Source organism: Stegostoma tigrinum, chromosome 8 (assembly GCF_030684315.1).
Source record: "Stegostoma tigrinum isolate sSteTig4 chromosome 8, sSteTig4.hap1, whole genome shotgun sequence".
Taxonomy (NCBI): Eukaryota; Metazoa; Chordata; class Chondrichthyes; order Orectolobiformes; family Stegostomatidae; genus Stegostoma; species Stegostoma tigrinum.
Window position 1 is genome coordinate 58862051 of NC_081361.1, and position 21857 is coordinate 58883907.

Sequence of the window (21857 nt, forward strand, 5' to 3'; positions counted from 1 at the left end):
CGGTGCATGTGTTAGGAACTGTGCAGTTTATGTTTTAAGTATGCAGACACAAGGGATGTTGGTGAATTCTGGAATATATGGTGAGTGACGAGTTCTTCCTGGAATAGTGTGAATAAGAGAGGACAGAAATTATAAGAGCATAGGTGCAAGAGTGGGCCATTTGGCATGCCCAAGCCTGCCCACTATTCAACATGACCATGGCTGATCTATCTTGAGCCTCAGCTCCTCTTCTGTGCCAGCTTGACCATTTTTGACAGAGTGGTATTGTCCCAGTCTTGGAGCCAGAAGGTATGACTTCTCATTTCACCCGCCACAGAGATTTGCCATATGCCTGAACATTAAATACCATTTGAAAAAGACAAGGACTGAATCTTAAGTTATCTTTTGGCTGAGCCTGCGTTCCTTTGAATGTTTTGGAGAGCCTCTTGTCATAAGGCCTAACGTGTTTTTCATTTATGTGTTAGTTTTGTCATTTTGCTGGAAGAACGTGAGACTATTTTCAAGAACTGACTTTGATGGTAAACAAAAAGAAAAGAGAAAAAATTAAAAGTTTTGGTCTAACAAGCAAAGTTTGTCCTGTCTTACCATCAGTTGGTATCATGACAAAATCTATAACTTTTGGAACAGATATTTAGTTTTCTGGGGGATTATACAAATACTGCGATTTCAGGATTCTGTGCTGTCTCCTAATTTATGAGAATCTGTAGTCTTACATGTTGTACGTTTAGTCACCCATGTTGTCATTTTGGAAGGAGCTTATCCAATGATTCCAAATTAGCAGTCAAATTTTCATATCAGTTCTAATCTGTGGAGTGCAATGATAAAGAAAGCAAGGATATGGGATGCAGTGTGGGTGGGTGGAGGACTTCAGTCTCTACTACCAAATCTATTACCACCACTAACTAAGGAAACCGAGTCTTGAAGGACAAATTTCTGGATGAACCTCCGTTACGCATTATGGGTAGCACCTTACCAACTTGTACAGATGCACCATTGAAACATATTGTCCGGGTGCAGAAAAGCCTGCTATGGCAACTGCTGTGACCAAGACCGTAAGAAACTACAGAAGGTTGTGTGCACAGCCTGGACAATCATGAAAGCCAGCCTTCCATCCATGGACTCTATTTACATGGCTTGCTGCTGCAGAAAGGCAGCCAATATCCTGGCAATGAACCTCCTTCAACCTCTTCCATTGGACAGAATTTACGGAAGCCTGAACAAATGCACAAGCAGGTTCAAGCACATCTTCTTTCTGGCTGTTATCAGACTGTTAAATGGACTCTCGCCTCAAATAATCTTAGCTGCAATGAAACCAAAATCTTGTCCTCCAAAGTGAAAGTGCCCTTCACTGTATAATGTGAGAGTATAGTATGCATTATGCCAGTGTGCTCTGCATTGATATATCCATTAAGTTTTCTTTCAAACACTACATTCTGGCTTGCTTTATAGATATACACTAAAACACTTGGAAGTGTTTCCATAGTAGTGTTTCTGCTAATATCTACAGACTCTCAGCCATATAGCAGTTTAGTGCTTACTGTGCAATAAAGTACACCAAAGATTAAGTCGAGTAAATGTTTTACTTTGGGAAATGATCACATGGTTTAAACAGTAAGAGTAACAGTAGGAGAAGGGGATCCAGTACTTTCTGGAGTTGGCAGGAATATAGCCAATGTTGAAACCTTTTACACTAGCATATGACTGTTCCTAAACAGGGATAGATAAACAAGAAAAAAAATTAGGCCCTCTGTAGCCACAAGAATGTCATCATTTGGAAAGGTATCTGTTACCCAGGAAGCTGCGATACCCTTTTATCTTTTGTTTCAAGATCGTTTCTCCTTGATAGGCGGATTTTTCAAGATCACAGAAAATCTCTGCTACAGACACTGCTCTGCAACTAATACACAATGGAAAACATGAGTCATTGTGGCCAAGTCTGCCACCAGGGCCGAAATTGAGTTTGATGTGCTAAATATTGCCCATGTTGCAATTTGGCTTCATTAAATGAATTAAAATTGCCTAGAAGGAGTTAAATATGGTTGATAAAAATTCTGGTCCGTGGCATGATTAAAATTAAGCATGTTAAAAAGTTAGATTCAGGTCTTTCCAGAGTGGATTAGGGAATATTTTTGGACACACCTAAAGTGGTCAAAATCTGGCACTCTTTCACAAGTTGCAGTTGAAGGTAGATCAATTATTAATTTTAAAAATGAGATTACCTTTGGCTGATGAAAATTGATTGAAAGATACAAAGTACAAACAGATATATGATTTGGGTTGTTGTTGCATTTATATCTTGCTTTTCACATCTCAAGATATCCCGAAATATATCACAGCTAATTAAGTACTTCTGAAAAGTCATCACTTTTTACAACAACATGCACAGCAAGAATCCAGAAACAGCAATAGGACAGCTGAGAGGATATTCTGTCATATTGATGCTGTTTGAAGACTGAATATTATCCAGAAAATTGGTAGATCTCACCTGTTCTTCCTCAGACAGTGCTATTGTATCATTTATGTAGAAACCGCAAGGGGGCTCAGTTTGTCAAGTTATTTGAAAAGTATAATGCCCTCTTTACTGGATTGAAGAAGCATCTCAGAATATGTGCTTAGGCCTTTGGGGTGCAAATTTTATCCATAATTTTCTACCTCAGAGATGAGAGTGCTACCCCTAAACCATGTTGGGACACTGCAAACTTTTTACTGCTGATTGACTCGATGCAACAGCTAGAGAAATTGGAGGAAAACCTCACCTGGTTGAAGATAATTAACATGATTACATTTCAGCTGAGAATTTCAGAGCAGGTACACATTCTCCTTTCGATAATGAGTTTATCTACACTTTTAACTATAATCACAGCCATTTGAGGCATTGTAGCAAAAACAAATGAATCTCTGTTAATGATCTTTATTCACCTGAGCATCACTTAGAGGGCTAGCATGTATTGTCAATCTGAATTGCCTTTGAGGACGGTGGCATGCTGTCTTCTGGAGCCACTGCAGTCATTTCATATCGGCAGACCCGCAATGGCATGAGAAGTTGTTCCAGGATGTTGTCCTTGTGATAGTGACAGCATGGCATTATTTCTCCAAGTTGTGATGGTGAATGCTTTGGAGGGGAATTTGCAGGTGATGGTGTTCCCACGTAGGTACTGCCCTTGTCCAAATAGATATTTATGGTCATATGTTTGGAAGGTACTGTCTGAGGAGTCTTGGTGAATTTCTGCAATGAATCATGTGGATGATGCTCGTTGCTGCTGCCAAGTATTGGTGTTGGAGGGAGTGATTAGTAACATAGAAAATAGGTGCAGGAGTAGGCCATTCAATATGATTCATCCAACTCAGTATCCTCTTCCCACTTTCTTCCTATACGTTTACATCCCTTTATCTCTAAGAACTATATCTAACTCCTTGAAAATATTTAATATTTAGCCTCAGCTACTTTCGGTGGTAGAGAATTCCATTGTCGCACCACTCTCTGGGTTAAGAAATTTCCCCTTTCAGTCCTAAATGGCCTTTCTCTGTATCCTTAAACTGACACGAAAACAGGAGTTGCTGGAAAAGCTCAGCAAGTCTGGCAGCATCTATAAAGAGAAATCAGAGTTAACGTTTTGGGTCCAGTGACCCTTCCTTTTTATCTTTAAACTGACTTCTGATTCTGGACTTCAGTCATCAGGAATCTTCTTCTTCCCATTACCCTGTCAAGTCCTGGTAGAATTTTATAGCTGTCTATGAGAACCCACCTTATCCTTCTAAAAGCCTGTGAATATAGGCCCAACTGATGCAAATCACTTCATAGGCTGTTCTTGCCACCCCAGATTATCTGTCGATGTGGTACCAGTCAAGTGGATGCTTTATCCCATGTGATATCAAGCTTCTTGAAATGTTTTGGAGCTGTACTCATCCAGACAAATGGGGAATATTCCATCACATTCCTGAATTGGACCTTGTAAAGGGTGGACAGGCTTTGGGGAGGCAATAGTTGAGTTCCTGCTTGCAAGATTCCTAGCCGCTGACTTTCCCTCCTAACCACAGTATTTATATGGCAAGTCCAGTTTAGATTCTCAGCAGTGCTAACCCCTCTGGATGTTGATAGTGGCGGATTCAGCATTGTTTATGCCATTGAATATCAAAAGCAATGGTTAATTTTTTCTTGTTGAGTGGCCATCATTACCTGGCACATATGTGCTGCCAATGTTGTTTGCCATTTGTCAGCCCAAGCCTGGATATTGTCAGGTCTTTCTGCAATTCTATATGAAATGATTTAGTATCTGAGGAGTCATGAAGGGTGCTGAATATTGTGCAATCATCAAATAATTTCCCCACTTCTGACCTTTCTAACCTAAACTGAGCATCAGTGAACAGGCCATTTCTAAGTGAAAGATGCTTCGTAGCACTGTAGATGACATCTTCTATCACTTTACTCATGCTTGGAGTGATTGATGGAGTAATTGAATAGGTTAGATTTATCTTGATTTTTAATTAGATTTTGTCGTTATATGTATTCGGGTATAGGAATACAAGAGTACCATGAAAAGTGTACCAAGTTACCATTCTTCAGCGCCATCACAGAATATAAAAGACAGTTGAAAATGGAAGCAGAAATAAAAGAAACAATTGAAAGGAAAGGAAATGTCCAGATCTCTGCCATGAGCCCTCTCTGCCAGAAAATCAAAACCACAAAATCCATCACTCAGAAACAAAAAGCAGAAATTGCTGGAAAAGCTCAACAGTTCTGGCAGCACCTGTGAAGAAAAATCAGAGTTACCATTTTGGGTCCAGTGACCCTTCTTCAGTCTGCAAACACTCCAGTCCCCAAGTGCCCACATGCAGCCACAGCCAGAACACCACGACCTCCGCCATCAGGAACCTGGGTCCAGCCACGTCATGGGGTCGCGCCACTGCCACTGGAACCGTGAAGCCATTCTTTGGCACCATCTTGCCTGGAATGACATCATTGCCACCATGGATCTGCGCTGGGCTGATTTCGACTATGGACCGTTGAAACTGTACCTGAGATTTTCATTGACAAGTGGATCCCAGTGTTACAGCTGTACTGGTACTCAAGTCTTACATATAATTGCCAGAATGTTGTTGGAGCTCATTGCCTTCGCAGCATCTGGAGCCTCCTGCTGTTTCTTGACATCATGTCTTTGGGTTGTTTTGTCGATGCCCTTGTTCTTGCTTAGACATGGTTTTTGAAGAGTTATTCAGTAATTTCTGTTATAAATATGCTACCAGCTGCTGATAATGCAATGGTAACACTGTTTTAAAGAAAACTGATTTTCTTTTAATAGATGGTAATCTCTGCTCTTCTTTCAGAGTTTTCATCCTGATAGAGGTGGAATACCACCACCAATGCGACTGCCTCCACCTTACAAAGAGCCCATCAGCAATCAGCTGTCACAACCAGAAGAACTGGAAGAGGTCTCAGACACTGACAGTGCTCCAAACAAAGGAGTTGAAAGTGATCGTAAGTTCAATTAGTGTCAGTGCTTATTCATAATGTGACGGTATAAGATATTGCTGTTCCCCATTCAGTGATTTGCCAACTGCTAGGATTTTAGGAAAATTCTTGGGAAGAGGCAAGATTGCTATTGTTAAGATATGTCTAATTATTCCATGTATGAGAGTCACTGAATTCTTTCATAGTCTCATAAGCATGTCCAACTGGAAATATTTCGGAAGCGTGTGATGATATTGGTGAAAGTGAAAGTAGGTACAGAATGAAATATCCTCAACCTTATGATCTTTATTAAGGTTTTGCAGCAATTTCAATTCAACATAAAGTTTGATAGCACAAGGGAACAGGTTGTTTATTTTGGGAAAGCTTTTTTCTGATTTTTTTCAAGTAAAAAAAAATGTTATTTTTAATTTTTACCCTCCATTCATTCTTTTGCTTCCACGATGAGAAATGTCACACGACAGCTTCCTATTTCAGATTTTCCGTAATCTTTGTACTGGTCAAGATGGTGAAATGGTTTAGTTAAGGATTCACTTTGCTCTGCCAATTAGCTCAATCTTGCTTGTTAGAGAATTATGTGAAGATTTTGGTGTTTTCTTAGAAACCTCTCCTGAAAATGGTGTGGCTACTAACATGTCAAAAACCCAGTAGCTTTGTAGTAGGATACTTGTTCCAGCATTAAAAAGAGGCAGGGCTTATTTTAGGCTGGTTGGAGTTCCTCGGATACAACCCATCAAACTTGTAAGGTATTCGGAAAGGAACTATGATCTTGCTTGTCACTTGGAAAACAAATAAGTGTCTATAAATTCCTGTCTGTCACCTTCCCATCTCTCAAACTTTGTATTCAGCTTTTATTTGTCAACAGTGATACAGGCGTAGTAATTAAGGAAAATTGGCAGAGTGCCTTACTCCATTTTCATTTAAGTATAACAGGCAAGGGAATGCACTGGCCTAGTGATTTTATCGCTGGACTGTTAATCCAGAGATTCTGATAACATTCTGAGGACCCAGGTTCAAATCCCGCGATGGCAGATGGTAGAATTTGAATTCAGTAAAAAAAAATCTGGAATTAAGAATCTATTGATGACCATGAATCCATTGTTGATTGTTGGGGGAAAAACGCATATGGTTCACTAATTCCCTTTAGGGAAGGAAACTGCCATCCTTACCTGGTCTGGCCTACATATGACTCCAGACCCGCAACAATGTGATTGACTCTGAACTGCCTTCTGGGCAATGAGGGATGGGCTATAACTGCGGCCCAGCCAGCGATGCCCTCATCTGTTATTGAATATAGGAAAAAAAGGGAGGTGAAAAGGGATGTTCGGGGAAGGTTGGAATTTGTAGGAGCTGATTTTAGCCATTCATTAAATCTCTGCTTTGTTTTGTCTGTTCCAAGCTGAATAGCTCACTGTGGGGAAAATCCAGAGCTTCCTATTTCAAATACCAAGTGAAAATAAATTTGATGTGTACTGCAGACTTGACTTGATTCCTTAGGGGTGATCAGGTAGCATCACAGACTGTTACCTGATAAGGATATCAATGGAAAATAATGCAGAGATAAGGCCTCGTGATGCTTTCTACACACTTGTGTGAATGAGGTAAGTCTGTAAAGTGCAGCTGACATTTCTCTCGCTGTTAAGGTCTTCTCAATGTTAAGGTCCAATGGCAATTCAATCTCTCCTGCCCTTTGGAAGCTAAAGTAAATATAGGCCATAGTGGATAGGCTTTATTCTTGGATTATGCTTTATTTGCTATGCTCTAAAAATATACAGTTTTGGTGATTAAAACTTCAACCATTCAAGTTTTAAGAAAAGCTGATTTTGTGGTATATTTGTTTTCAGTACGATCTCTATCATTTTCATTATAACTGATTAAACTCTATTAACTTGATAATTTTATTGGAAATTTGAACAGGTTAAAAAGTGTCATGTCAAAATTGTATCAAATTATAGCGGCATTGTTAGTGCAAGCTTAGATGAAAGGTACAGAATTAGAGTAAACACCAACCTCCCAGTGTCTTTAAGTAGCCATTTGTGATTTGCAGTCTCATGAATTGATGTTGTGAAGTTGCCCAACTGATGTTTGGAGCTTATCCTGTGCTTGATTCAAATCCACACATGATATCAAATGTTAAAAGCAATCGAACAGATAATCTTTGTTTCACATTGTGGTTTCTTTCAAAAGATTTCTGAGCTAATTTCTGTAAAACCAAATTAAGTGAGTCATGCATTCCCGTTGGGATCATTGTTAAGGCCAGAGTTAGTTTCTTGTCTGCAAAACCAACATATAAAATGAATTGCAGTAGAATACATGTACAGCACTCTGCATTTCCAACTGAAATAGCATGCAAACTAAAATAAATAACTGAGTTTAATATAAATGCTGTATAAATTTATATGTGGAAAAAAGAATTGACGGATTGAGTGCAGCTTTGGACCAAGACTATTAAATTATACACTGATATAAATTATATAAATTTTGCTACAACTTTTTCATACTTATATGCATCATGTTCCATAACGGTTATCCTCTACTCTTAAAAACACTTGCTTACTTGACACTATACAAAAAATAGTGATGAGTTCATACCAGAGAAGTGGAATGAAAGTTCCGTAATCTTTATCCACAAGATCTTTTGAGTTAGTCCTTGCTGATCCGTAGCTTTATCTTTGGCCTTCCTTTCGTCAACTGCTTCCACTGATTTGCAAGAGGCACAGGGTGGCTGGTTCACTTATAAAAGCCTCTAACTTAGCCAACTCAAAGTCATACCTTGCACCAACTGCTGAAACAAAGATACACATTTTGTAAAGAATTAAAATGTCCTACTGCAGAAAACTGGAAGAAAGTAAATTTTGGCTGCTGCAGAGCTGCTGGTTTCTCTTCTGGTCTGGTGAGCTTCTCTCTGTTTTCTTCACAGCCCAAACTATTCGGCTACCTGACAACAAATCACATTATTGGGAGGCAGAGGAGCTGAATAATTAATCATTAGTAAAACGATGGAAGGTGTCATCAACATATTAAGCAGCACTTGCTCAGCAATATCCTAATCATTGACATCCAGTTTGGGTTCTACCAGTGTCACTCAAGTAACTGCTGGCTCAGCCAGTAATGCCCAACTCTGATGAGTGAAGTTAAAACAAACCTGGCCACGAGTCCGCGTTAATCAGTTTCAACTGTAAACAGCTCCAGTTCATTTGCACATTGTTGGAAATCATAGCTTAACTTCATAGAATCATAGAATCCCTACAGTGTGGAAACAGGCCCTTCGGCCCAACAGGTCCACTCTGACCGTTGCAGCCTCCCACCCAAACCCACACCCCTATAACTCACCTAACCTATACGCCCCTCAATACTACAGGGCAATTTAGCATCGCCAATCCGACTAGCCTGCACATCTTTGGATTGCGGGAGGAAACCGCAGCACCCAGAGGAAACTCATGCAGTCATGGGGAAAATGTGCAAACTCCACACAGACAATCGCCCAAGGGTGGAATCGAACCCGGGTCCCTGGTGCTGTCAGGCATCACTGCTAACCACTGAGCCACGGCGCTGCCGAGACAAATAGAATTCACAAGAAGTATCAAAGTCTTTTGCAAATTCTTGGGGTTCAAAACAGTTTGAATTACATTTTAGTGTACAACTTTTAAAAAGCGAAAATAAAAAGACTTGAATTTTTGGTATTTAGCAAGAATCGCAAAAGATTGCCATGCAACTACAGCAAGGAATTAAGAGAGCGAACAGAATGTTATCATTTATCACAAGGCAAATCTAATGCAAAATCAGAAAGGTTAAGCATCAATTAGACAGGGTTCTGGTGTAATCACATCTGGCATACTGTGTGCTCAGTATTGGTCATGTTATTTCAGCAAAAATCTGATGACCTGGGATGAGTAGGTTTTCTTACAAGGAAAGATTAGATGGGCTAGACTTGTATTGGTTGGATTTTAGAAGAAGAAGTGGCAATTTGATTGAAACATATAAAATCCTGAGGGGACTTGACAGGGTAGATGTGAAGAGAATGTTTTCTGTTGTGGAAGAATCTAGAACTAGAGGTCTCTGTTTAAAAATCAGAGATCACATATTTAAAATCAAGGTTCTTAAATGTTTTTCTTTCAGTGGATCAGGAATTTTTGGAATTCTCTTCCTAAGAAGGTTGTGGAAACAGTCCTTGAATGTTTTCAAGGCAGGGAGGATAGATTCTTGTTAAGCAAGAGGTTTAAAGATCATCCAGGCATGGGTGAAAATACAAATTTGAGATTACAATGAGTTCATTCTTATTGAGTGGTGTCGCAAGCTTGATGGGTTGAATGGCCTGCTACTGTTTCCTGTTCGTATGTAAGCACGCAATTACTCTTATAGTCGGGCAGGTGGGGGGGAGAATTCTGTTCTTGTATGGTATAAATCTTAAACAAATTTATATCTCTTGGGAAACAAATCTTCCAGCTCAGCTCAGAATCACAAGTACATGCTTCTTAACATTAGAAAAGAAATATCAGTTTCAAAATGGGAAGCTATGAGTTAAAGCTTTGTTTTGTGACACAGGTAAGTGCTTATCAAGGAGAAAAATAAACTTGACTGACATTTAAAGACTCATTATGCTTTCTAAGTATTTTGTGATGGAATTTAGATGGCTTATTATTTGGCATGAATGTTCGATTTATGGGTCCATATGATGTAGTGGAAATGTGGACACTAAACCATGCTTCATTCATGCAAGAAAATGTGACTGTTACACTTTATTTTCCTCCAAAATCTGCACATTAGTGTAAACCAACAGGTATGTTGAAGGAAGAATTCCAAAAAAACATGCCTGTGGGCAGATAGTGATTGACGGCAGTAGGTTTGGGAGGAGTTGTTGAGGTTGAATGGCATCTATTCAGCATAATGTAGTTTTAATCAAAGCCTGCTAATTAGGAGGAATTAAACTCACTTCATAAACACACTGGCTGTATATGAATCAGTACGATTTGCAGTGCTTCTTGGGGTAATCAATTACAGCAAGCCCTTAAATTTTGAAGCTTTTTGAAGTGATAATAAGCAATATGTCAAGTAATGGTACACACTTTGTTTTTGGCAGCCATGTAAAGACAACAGCTCAATAAACTTTTTATTATCAGTCTAACAATTTATTTCTGTCATATCCATTTAAGAGCCTCCGTTTGTAAAGGTATCATTTTCAGTAAAGTTTAAGGAAGAAATAGCAAGATATCTGGATATAAATTGTCCCATTGGGAACGCCCACTGTGGGTTCATGAAGGGTAATTTGGTAGAATTCTTTGAGGACAATACTTGCATGGTGGACAATGGGGAATCTGTGGATGTTGTGTTTGGATTTCCAGAAGGCATTTGACAAGGTGCCACACCAAAGGCTGCTACATTAGATAAAGTTGCACGGTATTACAGGTAATGTGTTGGCATGTATACAGGATTGGTTGACCAGTAGAAAGCAAAGAGTAGGGGTAAATGGGTGCTTTTCTGGTTGGCGGTCAGTGGCTAGTGGTGTGCCTCAGGGATCAGTGTTGGGACCGCAATTGTTTACAATTTACGTAGATGATTTGGAGTTGGGGACTAAGTGTGGTGTGTCAAAATTTTCATATGACACTAAGATGAGTAGTAGAGCAAAGTGTGCAGAAGACAGTGAAAGTCTGCAGAGGGAGATAGATAGTCTCAGTGAGTGGGCGAAGGTCTGGCAGATGGAGTACAATGTTGATAAGTGTGAGACCATCCATTTTGGTAGGAATAACAGCAAAATGGACGATGGTTTAAATAGTAAAAAAAATTGCAGTATGCTGCTGTGCAGTGGGACTTGGGAGTCCTTGTGCATGAATCACTAAAAGTAGGATTGCACGTGCAGCAGGTAATTAAAAAGGCAAATGGAATTTTGTCTGCCGTTGCGAGAGGGATGGAGTTTAAAAACAGGGAGGCAGCTGTACAGGGTCGAGATGAGGCCACGCCTGGAGTACTGTGTGCAATTTTGGTCCCCTTACTTGAGAAGACATATACTAGCACCGGAAGGGGTGCAGAGAAGATTCACTCGGTTGATCCCAGAGTTGAGAGGGTTGGATTATGAGGAGAGACTGAGGAGACTGCGATTATGATTATGGTGATTGGGCGGGTAAGTGGAGCTGAGTCTCAAAAAGATCAACCATGGTCTTATTTTAAATGGTGGGGCAGGCTCGAGGGGCCAGATGGCCTACTCCTGCTCCTAGTTCTTATGACTGGAGTCATAGGAGCAAAATTACAATCTAGATCTTGGTAAACCTGTTTAGGTGACCAAAAATATGACAGAACTTGTTCTCGGAGATAATTCTTTATCGTTCTGAGGAATGCTGAGAAATCTGACAAGCCCACTTAACATCTGTATGTCATGAAACTTTTCGACTTCTGTTTTCTGTGTCAGAGACAGGGCCATCCCTGATCACTTTATTGTGTCCCTCACCACTTCCGTTGCATATCCGTATAAGATTTGCCATTGCTTCAATTTAATTTTAAGACTTGTTCATTACAATCTCAGACTAAATGGGAGAGCAGTTCAGACTAGCCACAGAACCACATTGACTGTGAGGAAGTTTTCACAATTGACTTTACGTTTTCTTCAATAAACACAAGTCATGATTCTGAGCAAACTGCAGCAGTCAACAGCCTCAGCAGTACATCTCTGCTCTTGTATTCCAGCCCTCTTAAAATGAATGCACGTATTGTATTTGCCTTCCTAACTCCATGTTAACCTAAGAGAATCCTGAACTAAGACTCCTCAGTCCCTTTTGTGCTTCACTTCATTCCCGTATCAAGTAGGAACAACATTGCCTGGACTGGCATCTCATTTTAATTACTTTGTTCTTAATCAAATCTTTTACTTTTTAGTCTGCAAATATTACCCTTACTTACCTTCAGTTTTAAAGTAACCTAAATTAGACAGTCAAATTTGTCGCTATCACCAACCAATGAGTTTACGGTTTATCTGTGATGTCAGTGTTCCTCTGGATCCCTGATCTTGTTAAAACAATGTTACGAACTATGAGCCAAAAAAGCAAGCGAAAAGAACCTCGGATAACATGGTGTGAAGCTGGATGAACACAGCAGGCCAAGCAGCATCAGAAGAGCAAGAAAGCTTGACGTTTCGAGTCGGGACCCTTCTTCAGAAATCTCCAGATTCTCCAGCATTGGCAGTTCCTACTATCTCTGTAACAAAAAGAACTTCGGTCCCTTCTGTACTGAATTTCCACGCTGCCACGCAGTCCCTGAACTATATAACCACTTAAGTTGTGTCACACACTAAATGGGATCTTTCCTTCCTGACTGCAAAGATTACTGATCACCCACATCAATAAACTAATTTTTTAAAAAGAACTACTTACGTAAATTAATGTGTGCTTGAGTTGTTTAGATTCCCTACAGTGTGGAAACAGGCCCTTCGGCCCAACAAGTCCACACCACCCCTTGAAGCATCCCACCCAGACGCATCTATAAACCCCCACACCCCTGAACACTACGGGCAATTTAACATGGCCGATTCACCTAGCCTGCACATCTTTGGACCTTGGGAGGAAACTGGAGCACATGGAGGAAATTCTCACAGACACAGGGAGAATGTGCAAACTCCATACGGATAGTCACCTGAGGTTGGAATCGAACCTGGGTCCCTGGTGCTGTAAGGCTGCAGTGCTAACCACTGAGCCACCGTGCCACCCCCTGTTTCACAGCTATTTGTGTAGACACGTTTTTAGTAACTGGTTAAAAGACTAACATCCTCCCTGGGGTTATCCACATTCTTACAACTTTGAAATCAAGGATCCTTGCATTGTGTCCTTTACTTTGTTTCATGGTTTGTGGAGGACCGTAGCCAACATTCAGCTGAGCTTTTCCGCTGTACTTTTTTGGGAATGTGACAATTTGAACTGAAATTCTTAGGAGTATGTCAATGAAGTTCTAACAATACTCACATAAAATAAACATAATCTTGCAACTTCTTTGGCCCCTGTGGCTGGCCTGGAAGAATAACTCGCTGTCAATCACCTTTAAACCCAACAGAACCTGTGCTTACCAAGAGCTCTGTAATGTAATCGAGAAAATATTTGATCTCAGTAAATTGTGACCAGGCCTGTTGTGGCCTCCTTGAGCAGATGTGGGTTCTGTTGTACCACCATACCACTGGAGAGCGGTGCACTCAAAATTCCATTTTTGTCCTCATTGGATGTGACTGGCAAAGCCAACATAACCTGATCTTTTAAGAAGATACGTCAGCCTCAGAATTGTGAATTTGGAATGACATGTAGGCCAGAGCAGATAACAATGATTTCCATTTTCCTAAAGGACATCGATGAATTTGGTGGGCTTCTACAACAATAATTGATAGCTTTGTGGTCCCCTTTACTGCGACTTCCTTTCAAATCCAATTCTTGTGTTAATTGAATATAAATTTCATCAGCTGCTGTGGTGGCTTTTGAACTCTTGTCCCTAAAGCTTTAGAGATAGCAGGAACTGCAGATTCTGGAGAATCTGCGATAACAAGGTGTAGAACGAGATGAACACAGCAGGCCGAGCAGGAAGGCCGACGTTTCGGGCCTAGGCCCTTCTTTAGAAATCAGAATTTCTGAAGAGTGGTCTAGGCCTGAAAAGTCAGCCTTCCTGCTCATCTGATGCTGCTTGGCCTGCTGTGTTTATCCAGCTCTACATGTGTTATCCCTAGAGCTTTCGCCTGGGTTTATCAGGATGACTAGTCCAGTGAGGTTATATCTATGTCACAATTCCTCCATGTGTCTGTCCTGCGTGTAGTCATTTATGTAACTCTGTAATCTTCAAGTTTTTTTTTTCAGATAATTAACGAATAACCAGATAATTATCCCAGTCCTCTTTTTAAACAAGTTAACCAGGGTAGTGTGTAATTCTAAATTGCGAGTTCATTTCATCTATCATTTACCCTTGGTATAGAGGGCCAAAAAATTGTTTTCCGTTTCTGTGTCTTACTTAGATGTGTTGTCCAGCTGTCATACTGTATGACCAGTTTGATTTCAATAATGTAATTAAATAAAAAAAAGTTGTGCCCTTTAGTGTTTTTGGACAAAGCTACAGGATCTTTCTTCCGCGTTAGTGATAGTGGGGATTCTAATTGCTACCGAGGGAAATAGAAATAACGTATTCTATAACAATCTGATGACAGGAATAAAGAAGTGGTAAAGTTAACTGTGTAATTTTACTGAAGTTCGGCATATTCTTGCAATCTTAAATTATTTAGAAGGACAGAACGTGTGCGTTGTTTTTGTGGGACAGAAGGTTTGCTTCTGAGATTAGATACCTGTTGTAGGAGTTCAAATGTGATTTGGCTCATGGCTTGTATTTTTCTCTTGACAAGCCTGTTACCTTTGCAGTCAGCTTAGTGATAAAATACTGCCTGTTATTTTTCTTGCTACTTTGTGAAAATCTGTGTGTGTCTATGGTACAAAATAACAGATGGTCAGAATTGAATTTCGAGACGTGTATGGAGTCCCTTATTGCTCTGGGCTAAATGTTTATCAGCTACCTCAGGTAAGTAGTTGAAAAACCGCACATGAACTAATTATGTTGTCCATGTTACTCCATTTTATCAAATTTTAACCTCAAATTAACTCCCAGTATTTACTGCGGATTTACCTACACATGCATGAAATTTTACTAAAATCGTCACTAATAGTAAATGCATAAAATGCTGTGCTGCATCCTGTTCTGATGCTTTTTTTTCTGTCATGAATATATTTTGTTAAAAATTCTACCTTTTGGAAAAATGAACTACGATAATATTATAAACCCGGTTTTTCTTGTTTTTTCTCAAAGACTCACCTGAAAGGCAGTTACTTGATTTAACATTTTTTTGATGGAAAATAATTTTTTACTTATTTATAGGTCATGAAACAAAAAAAGTATGTCACTGAGACAGGCAGGTAATTCTACCTTATCAGTGTGACAGCAGCATAGTGTCTTGCTTTGCTGGAATAAGGGACATCACTGAAAAGATACAGAATATGCTATGATAGAAATGAAAGGAACCAAATGTCATCACCTGTATTTGAAGCAATAAACAAGAAAAAGAGGATCCCTCAGTTTAGGGAGGAAGGTAACAAGCAAGATATCAAACATGGTAATAGCATGTCATAATAAAAGTATCTGAGGACAATATTTCAAATTAATGTGTGACTAGAATGGTGCAGGAGGGAAGCCTTGAGACCAGTTCTGTGGAAAAATGATCTGCTCAAGATAGAGGAGTTCCACCCAAACAGAGTTCAGGAAATTATCTTTGCAGGAAGAATAACCATGCTATGGGGAAAACTTTGATATTCTCCTATGTGCTGTAATATTATTGTAACTAAAGAGAAGATCTAAGGCAAAAACTGTATTTGTAATATTTATTTGACCTTGACTGGTAGATGTAATTAGATACCTTTGTTTTAAACTGAGTAATGAGTCAAATTGCAGAAGATCAAGGACGTGTGCCCAATTTGCAGGAAGAGGATGGCTACATTTGATTTTATTCCTTAAGTAACCTGGTGGAGACCTTATTGATACATAATAATATGAGGTAGCATATAAAGAAAGCTGTCTTTGATTAACAAGTCAGCTATTATTATTGCTCCTCTGACGCTGCTTGGCCTGCTGTGTTCATCCAGCTTGACACCTTGTTGTCTCAGATTCTCCAGCATCTGCAGTTCCTACTCTCTCTGTAGCTATTATTATTTTTCCTCAGAATCTGGGTGTTGTTCCTACTTGCTCGAAGGAGATACTAGTCACTGTTCCCTTGAACCACTGCAATCCTGATTTTGATATTTTTCCTGTGATTGTAGCGGATAGAGAATTTCATGATGTTGATTCCGTGAAGATGAAAGAGCAACAATATGCTTTTGAGCCAGAATAATGTTTGACCTGGAGAAGAATTTCGAAGTCTTTGTATTCTTCTTGATTTGCTGTTTTCTTGCTTGGTGGTTGAGGTCCTGTATCTGTGAGGTGCAGCCAATATTGATTGATGAGTTGTTGCAAGCCATCTTGCAAGTACATATGTAATGCATCAGTGATGAAGGGTTGAGAATCAAATACTGATGGTAGTAAAGCTGATCAAGTGACTGCTTTGTCTCAGATGGCGTTCGACTTCATAAGAATTGTTACCAAATCTAACTGCAATGTTCTGCTCTATTAGATCTCCAACTTGAATATTGGAATTGAATTCAGAGGTAAAGAAACAAGAATATTTATGGAATATTCTGTATCTTCCTTCGTCTTGTACTCATGAAATTAACATGGCAACAAGAGAGTATAAAGTATGACACAAATAAGCCCTACATGAGTTTTTTGCTTCTTTCTTTATGAAAGAAACGAACTTTGTAGTGAGTGAAACCTTTGAAGAGCAGGTGTGCATGCTGGAATGGATAGAGATAGAGGAAGCTGATGTGCTGAAAATTTTGTCAAACATTAAGATTGACAAGTCGCCAGGCCCGGACCAGATTTGTCCTCGGCTGCTTTGGGAAGCGAGAAATGCAATTGCTTTGCCACTTGCGAAGATCTTTGCATCCTCGCTCTCCACTGGAATTGTACCTGAGGACTGGAGAGAGGCAAATGTAATTCCTCTTTTCAAGAAAGGAAATAGGGAAATCCCTGGCAATTACAGACCAGTAAGTCTCACGTCTGTCGTGTACACAAGGTGTTAGAAAGGATGCTGAGGGATAGGATTTATGACCATCTGGAAGAGCATGGCTTGATCAAATACAGTCAACACGGCTTTGTGAGGGGTAGGTCATGTCTCACAAACCTTATCGAGTTTTTTGAGGATGTGACTAGAAAAGTTGATGAGGGTCGAGCTGTGGATGTTGTGTATATGGACTTCAGTTAGACATTTGATAAGGTTCCCCATGGTAGGCTCATTCAGAAGGTCAGGAGGAATGGGATACAGGGGAACTTAGCTGCTTGGATACAGAATTGGCTGGCCAACAGAAGACAGCAAGTGGTAGTAGAAGGAAAATATTCTGCCTGGAAGTCAGTGGTGAGTGGTGTTCCACAGGGCTCTGTCCTTCGGCCTCTACTGTTTGTAATTTTTATTAATGACTTGGATGAGGGGATTGAAGGATGGGTTAGCAAGTTTGCAGACGACACAAAGGTTGGAGGTGTAATTGACAGTATAGAGGGCTGTTGTAGGCTGTAGCGGGACGTTGACAGGATGCAGAGATGGGCTGAGAGGTGGCAGATGGAGTTCAACCTGGATAAATGCGAAGTGATGCATTTTGGAAGGTCGAATTTGAAAGCTGAGTACAGGATTAAGGATAGGATTCTTGGCAGTGTGGAGGAACAGAGGGATCTTGGTGTGCAGATACATAGATCCCTTAAAATGGCCACCCAAGTGGACAGGGTTGTTAAGAAAGCATATGGTGTTTTGGCTTTCATTGGCAGGGGGATTGAGTTTAAGAGTCGTGAGATCTTGTTGCAGCTCTATAAAACTTTGGTTAGACTGCACTTGGAATACTGCGTCCAGTTCTGGTCGCCCTATTATAGGAAAGATGTGGATGCTTTGGAGAGGGTTCAGAGGAGGTTTACCGGGATGCTGCCTGGACTGGAGGGCTTATCTTATGAAGAGATGTTGACTGAGATCGGTCTCTTTTCATTGGAGAAAAGGAGGAGGAGAGGGGACCTAATTGAGGTATACAAGATAATGAGAGGCATAGATAGAGTTGATAGCCAGAGACTATTCCCAGGGCAGAAATGGCTAGCACGAGGGGTCATAGTTTTAAGCTGGTTGGTGGAAAGTATAGAGGGGATGTCAGAGGCGGGTTCTTTACACAGAGAGTTGTGAGAGCATGGAATGCGTTGCCAGCAGCAGTTGTGGAAGCAAGGTCATTGGGGTCATTTAAGAGACTGCTGGACATGCATATGGTCACAGAAATTTGAGGGTGCATACATGAGGATCAATGGTCGGCACAACATTGTGGGCTGAAGGGCCTGTTCTGTGCTGTACTGTTCTATGTTCTATGTTCTATATAATCAATACTGGTGTCATTGTTCAATGAAAATAGTTCGACTTGTGCCAATACTTGGAAACTTTCATTTGAAAGTTGAGGGGCATGGGCAAGAAATGTTGAGCCAGCCAAAGAGACCCTCCTCCAATGAATGAATAAAAAAAATTATTGCCCATCCCTAATTGTTCTGAGTTAATGGGTCATGGGCCTTCGCCTTGTACATCAGCAGTCTTGATAAATTTAAGCAAGTCAACCATGTTGGTAGGTTTAGGATTTTAATACACTGACCCAGTGATGAAGAATAAAGATGGTCATTGACCCGCAGTGATGGTGTATGAATATAACTCGTCAGTTATAAGCTCAAGAATAAATCTTGTCTTTGAATGAAGCTGAATAGTGGAATTCCTAACAAAAAAGGCTGTGCTGACTATATGATTGCCAGAAAGCTTTGGTGAAATAACTTTCAGATAGTTGAGCCAAGGAGCATCCTTCTGGAATTCCTGGGGGTTCTTGTGGCTTCTGATCATATGGTGTCATCCTGCTGTGTTGGAGGGCATGTGGTTTTTAAATATGACATTTATGTTATGTGTGTGTATATGTATTGTATGTATATAAATGTATTTTTTAAAGAACTCAGATTTCATGCTAGCAACACTGAGTGCTGTTTAATTTTGTGAAGTGTTTAAAATTCATTTGGTCAGTCTTTCCAGAACCATGATTTTAAACCAAAATGTGCCGATGAGGTTAGAAGCAAATAAAGCCTGTCCTAGAAAAAAGATTGTTCAAGCAGTTAAGCAAATAGGTTACCCAAGTGGAAAATATAACTTATGAAACTTTCAGGAATGTTTCTTTTGAACTTTGCAGATTATCAAAAGACTGAGAAAGTCTAAGCTGTCAGCTGCATGTAGTCAAGGGAAACGGTTTCACAGCTCATGAGATTGGAACAGAGAAAAAGCACTTAAGTCCAACTGAGAGTGAAGAAACTTCTAGGGATCTTGAGTATCTGTAATGTTAGGGATTTTCGTCTGCCCTGTGTCTTGAAAACTTTCAAACTGTTTTATTTTTCTTAATTTTGTGTAATCAACTTCTGTTTTACTGTTAAAACCAAGTCTGCAATCTTGTCTGCTTACGTTTCAGTAAAAGACTGCTATGTCAAATTAAGAGAAAAATATGATCTATCAGGCCGGATTACATTCTGGGATCTGATTTAAACTCCGATCCTTTTAGCGATGGTACAGCAGAAGTGTTGTATTAACAGGGAGGTCATGCCCCCACTAAGCTGCTACATCCCTATCTATACAAGATAAAATGTGTACCTTTGCTAAATGCTAAATTTTGCTTTCTCTTATTGGTAAACGTATTTTATGTTAAATTATTTATCATTTCATGCTAACCACTGATAGCCCAAATATATATTTTTATTTTTAAAAATATTGCAGTAAAGCACTAAGGGTTGGGTTAAATGTTGGACAAAATTCTGTTAGTTTGTAGAATCAATCAAGCTTGAAGTTTTATTCTTGAGTAATTAATCAAGTTGCGCTTAACAGCTACTTCATTCAGTAATGCAGTTAATTCAGCATGGTAAGATCCAAAAGATGTGTCAAGTTCCTAAAAATGAAGAAATGTATTATTTACTTTGTTAAAATGTAAATGCTGTGTGTTCCTTGTGTAGAGTGATGTTCACTTACCTTGATTAGAGGAGGTTAGAAGTTGGAATAAAAATAATTGTGCTAAGTGCCAGGATTTTCTTAACTTTGTACTTTGCATCTCTGTCACAAATTACTGCCTCAATTTTAGAAGATAAAGTATTATTATACAAGTTTCCATATCTTATTCAGCAGTAAAAATGGGCAGTGGACCCAACATGCAATGCAGCATAATATGACATCATTGTCTGCTTAAGAGCACAAATCACTCCAGGGATCTGAATCAAGCTGTTAGTGTAAGGCTGTCGGAGCATTTCAGGCTGGCAGGCCCTAGAAGCAATGGTTGACTGGATTAAGTGCTGAAGATCAACGCAGTGTTTTCTCTCCCACTGGCTCTTGCTTATTTCAGGAACTTAGAACACAACCAAATATGTGTGTCATAAATCTCTTGGTATTAAATTAGGATAATTAATTATTGGTGATAAGTGAAACAGAGTGATAGCTTGACCTGAAGAAGAAAAGTCTCATGAGACACAATATTGATTAGAAGACAAGGGAGAGATTTTCATTGCTTAGCAGTTACTGCACATCTTATTTGTCAGAGATGCAATTGTCTGACAATTAACTGGAACAGATATGGTGCAAGGTGCATTTCCAGGTAAGAGCACTGAAATGTGTACAAGCCATGCTAGAAAAAAAATGTTTATTTAAATTTGGCAGTATCAGCTTACCTTAGATGTTTTTTTTAGTTTGAGGGAGTTGATAGCTTCTCTGTTGGCTAGAAAATAGTTCTGAAGCAAATATGACATTGAGATAATTGCAGTGTTGTTTTCCTGATTAGCTAATTGTTAAATCAACAAGTAATTGTAAAAATGTATTTAAGAAATTATGTGGATCACAAAGGTGTAAGGTTGTAATTTCTCTTTTTACTTATCCTTTTATTTCAATCAGAATATGACATAAAAGGAACATAAACTAAATCTTTTTTTAAGTATAAGAAAGATGCTGTTATTTCAAAAATTGCTGCCCTTGAAGATTTTGGCTTCATGTGCTTATACTTCCGTAAGATTATTGACATACATTCAGCAGGATCGTGTGATTGCAGACTGAGACTAAATTAACTTAATTTTTATCTGAAGTAAATTCTTAATACTCTAACATGAATGAGCAGATGGATTGATGGTAAATTCTGGTAGGGCAAGGATGTCAGACATTCTGAAGGCAAAAAAGTAGCTTTCAGATTTGTCTGAAAATTTCACCTCTGAAAATAGATGTCAGATTTAACACAAGTGTTCAATTAATTACATTTGTGTGAATGTTACTGTGTTTGAGTACATCTGGATGTTTAATATACGAACACCTATAAATGTGTATTGTATTAATCAATTACTAATTTTAAAAATTAATTACAAAATTCAGGACAGCATAAGGCACTCTTCTGGGAGATGGCATTCTTTAATTCAGTATATATTAGGAAAGATATTTGTCTATTGAATAGTTTGATTTGAGTTATAACACAATAGGTAAATTTCTCTGATGAAGGGTCTAGGCCCGAAACGTCAGCTTTTGTGCTCCTGAGATGCTGCTTGGCCTGCTGTGTTCATCCAGCTTCGCACTTTATTATCTTGGATTCTCCAGCATCTGCAGTTCCTGTTATCACAGGTAAATTTGAGTATTTGTATTTGATCAGCTTCTGTTTGGTTCTGACCCAAACAGTGGGTCTGAAAGCACGTGAAGAGCAAGAAAAGGAGTCCATATAACATTGTTCAC

The 21857-nt window shown here is 39.4% G+C and overlaps 1 protein-coding gene across 4 annotated transcripts in view; it reads left to right on the forward strand.

The window, feature by feature from the left end:
- patj (PATJ crumbs cell polarity complex component) overlaps positions 1 to 21857 on the forward strand; it is a 347670-nt gene that overhangs the window by 174175 nt on the left and 151638 nt on the right. For all 4 annotated transcript variants that reach the window (XM_059647917.1, XM_059647916.1, XM_059647919.1 and 1 more), the window contains exon 29: positions 5326 to 5476. In XM_059647917.1, coding sequence (XP_059503900.1) covers positions 5326 to 5476 — 151 coding nt within the window. The remainder of the gene's footprint in view (positions 1 to 5325; positions 5477 to 21857) is intronic.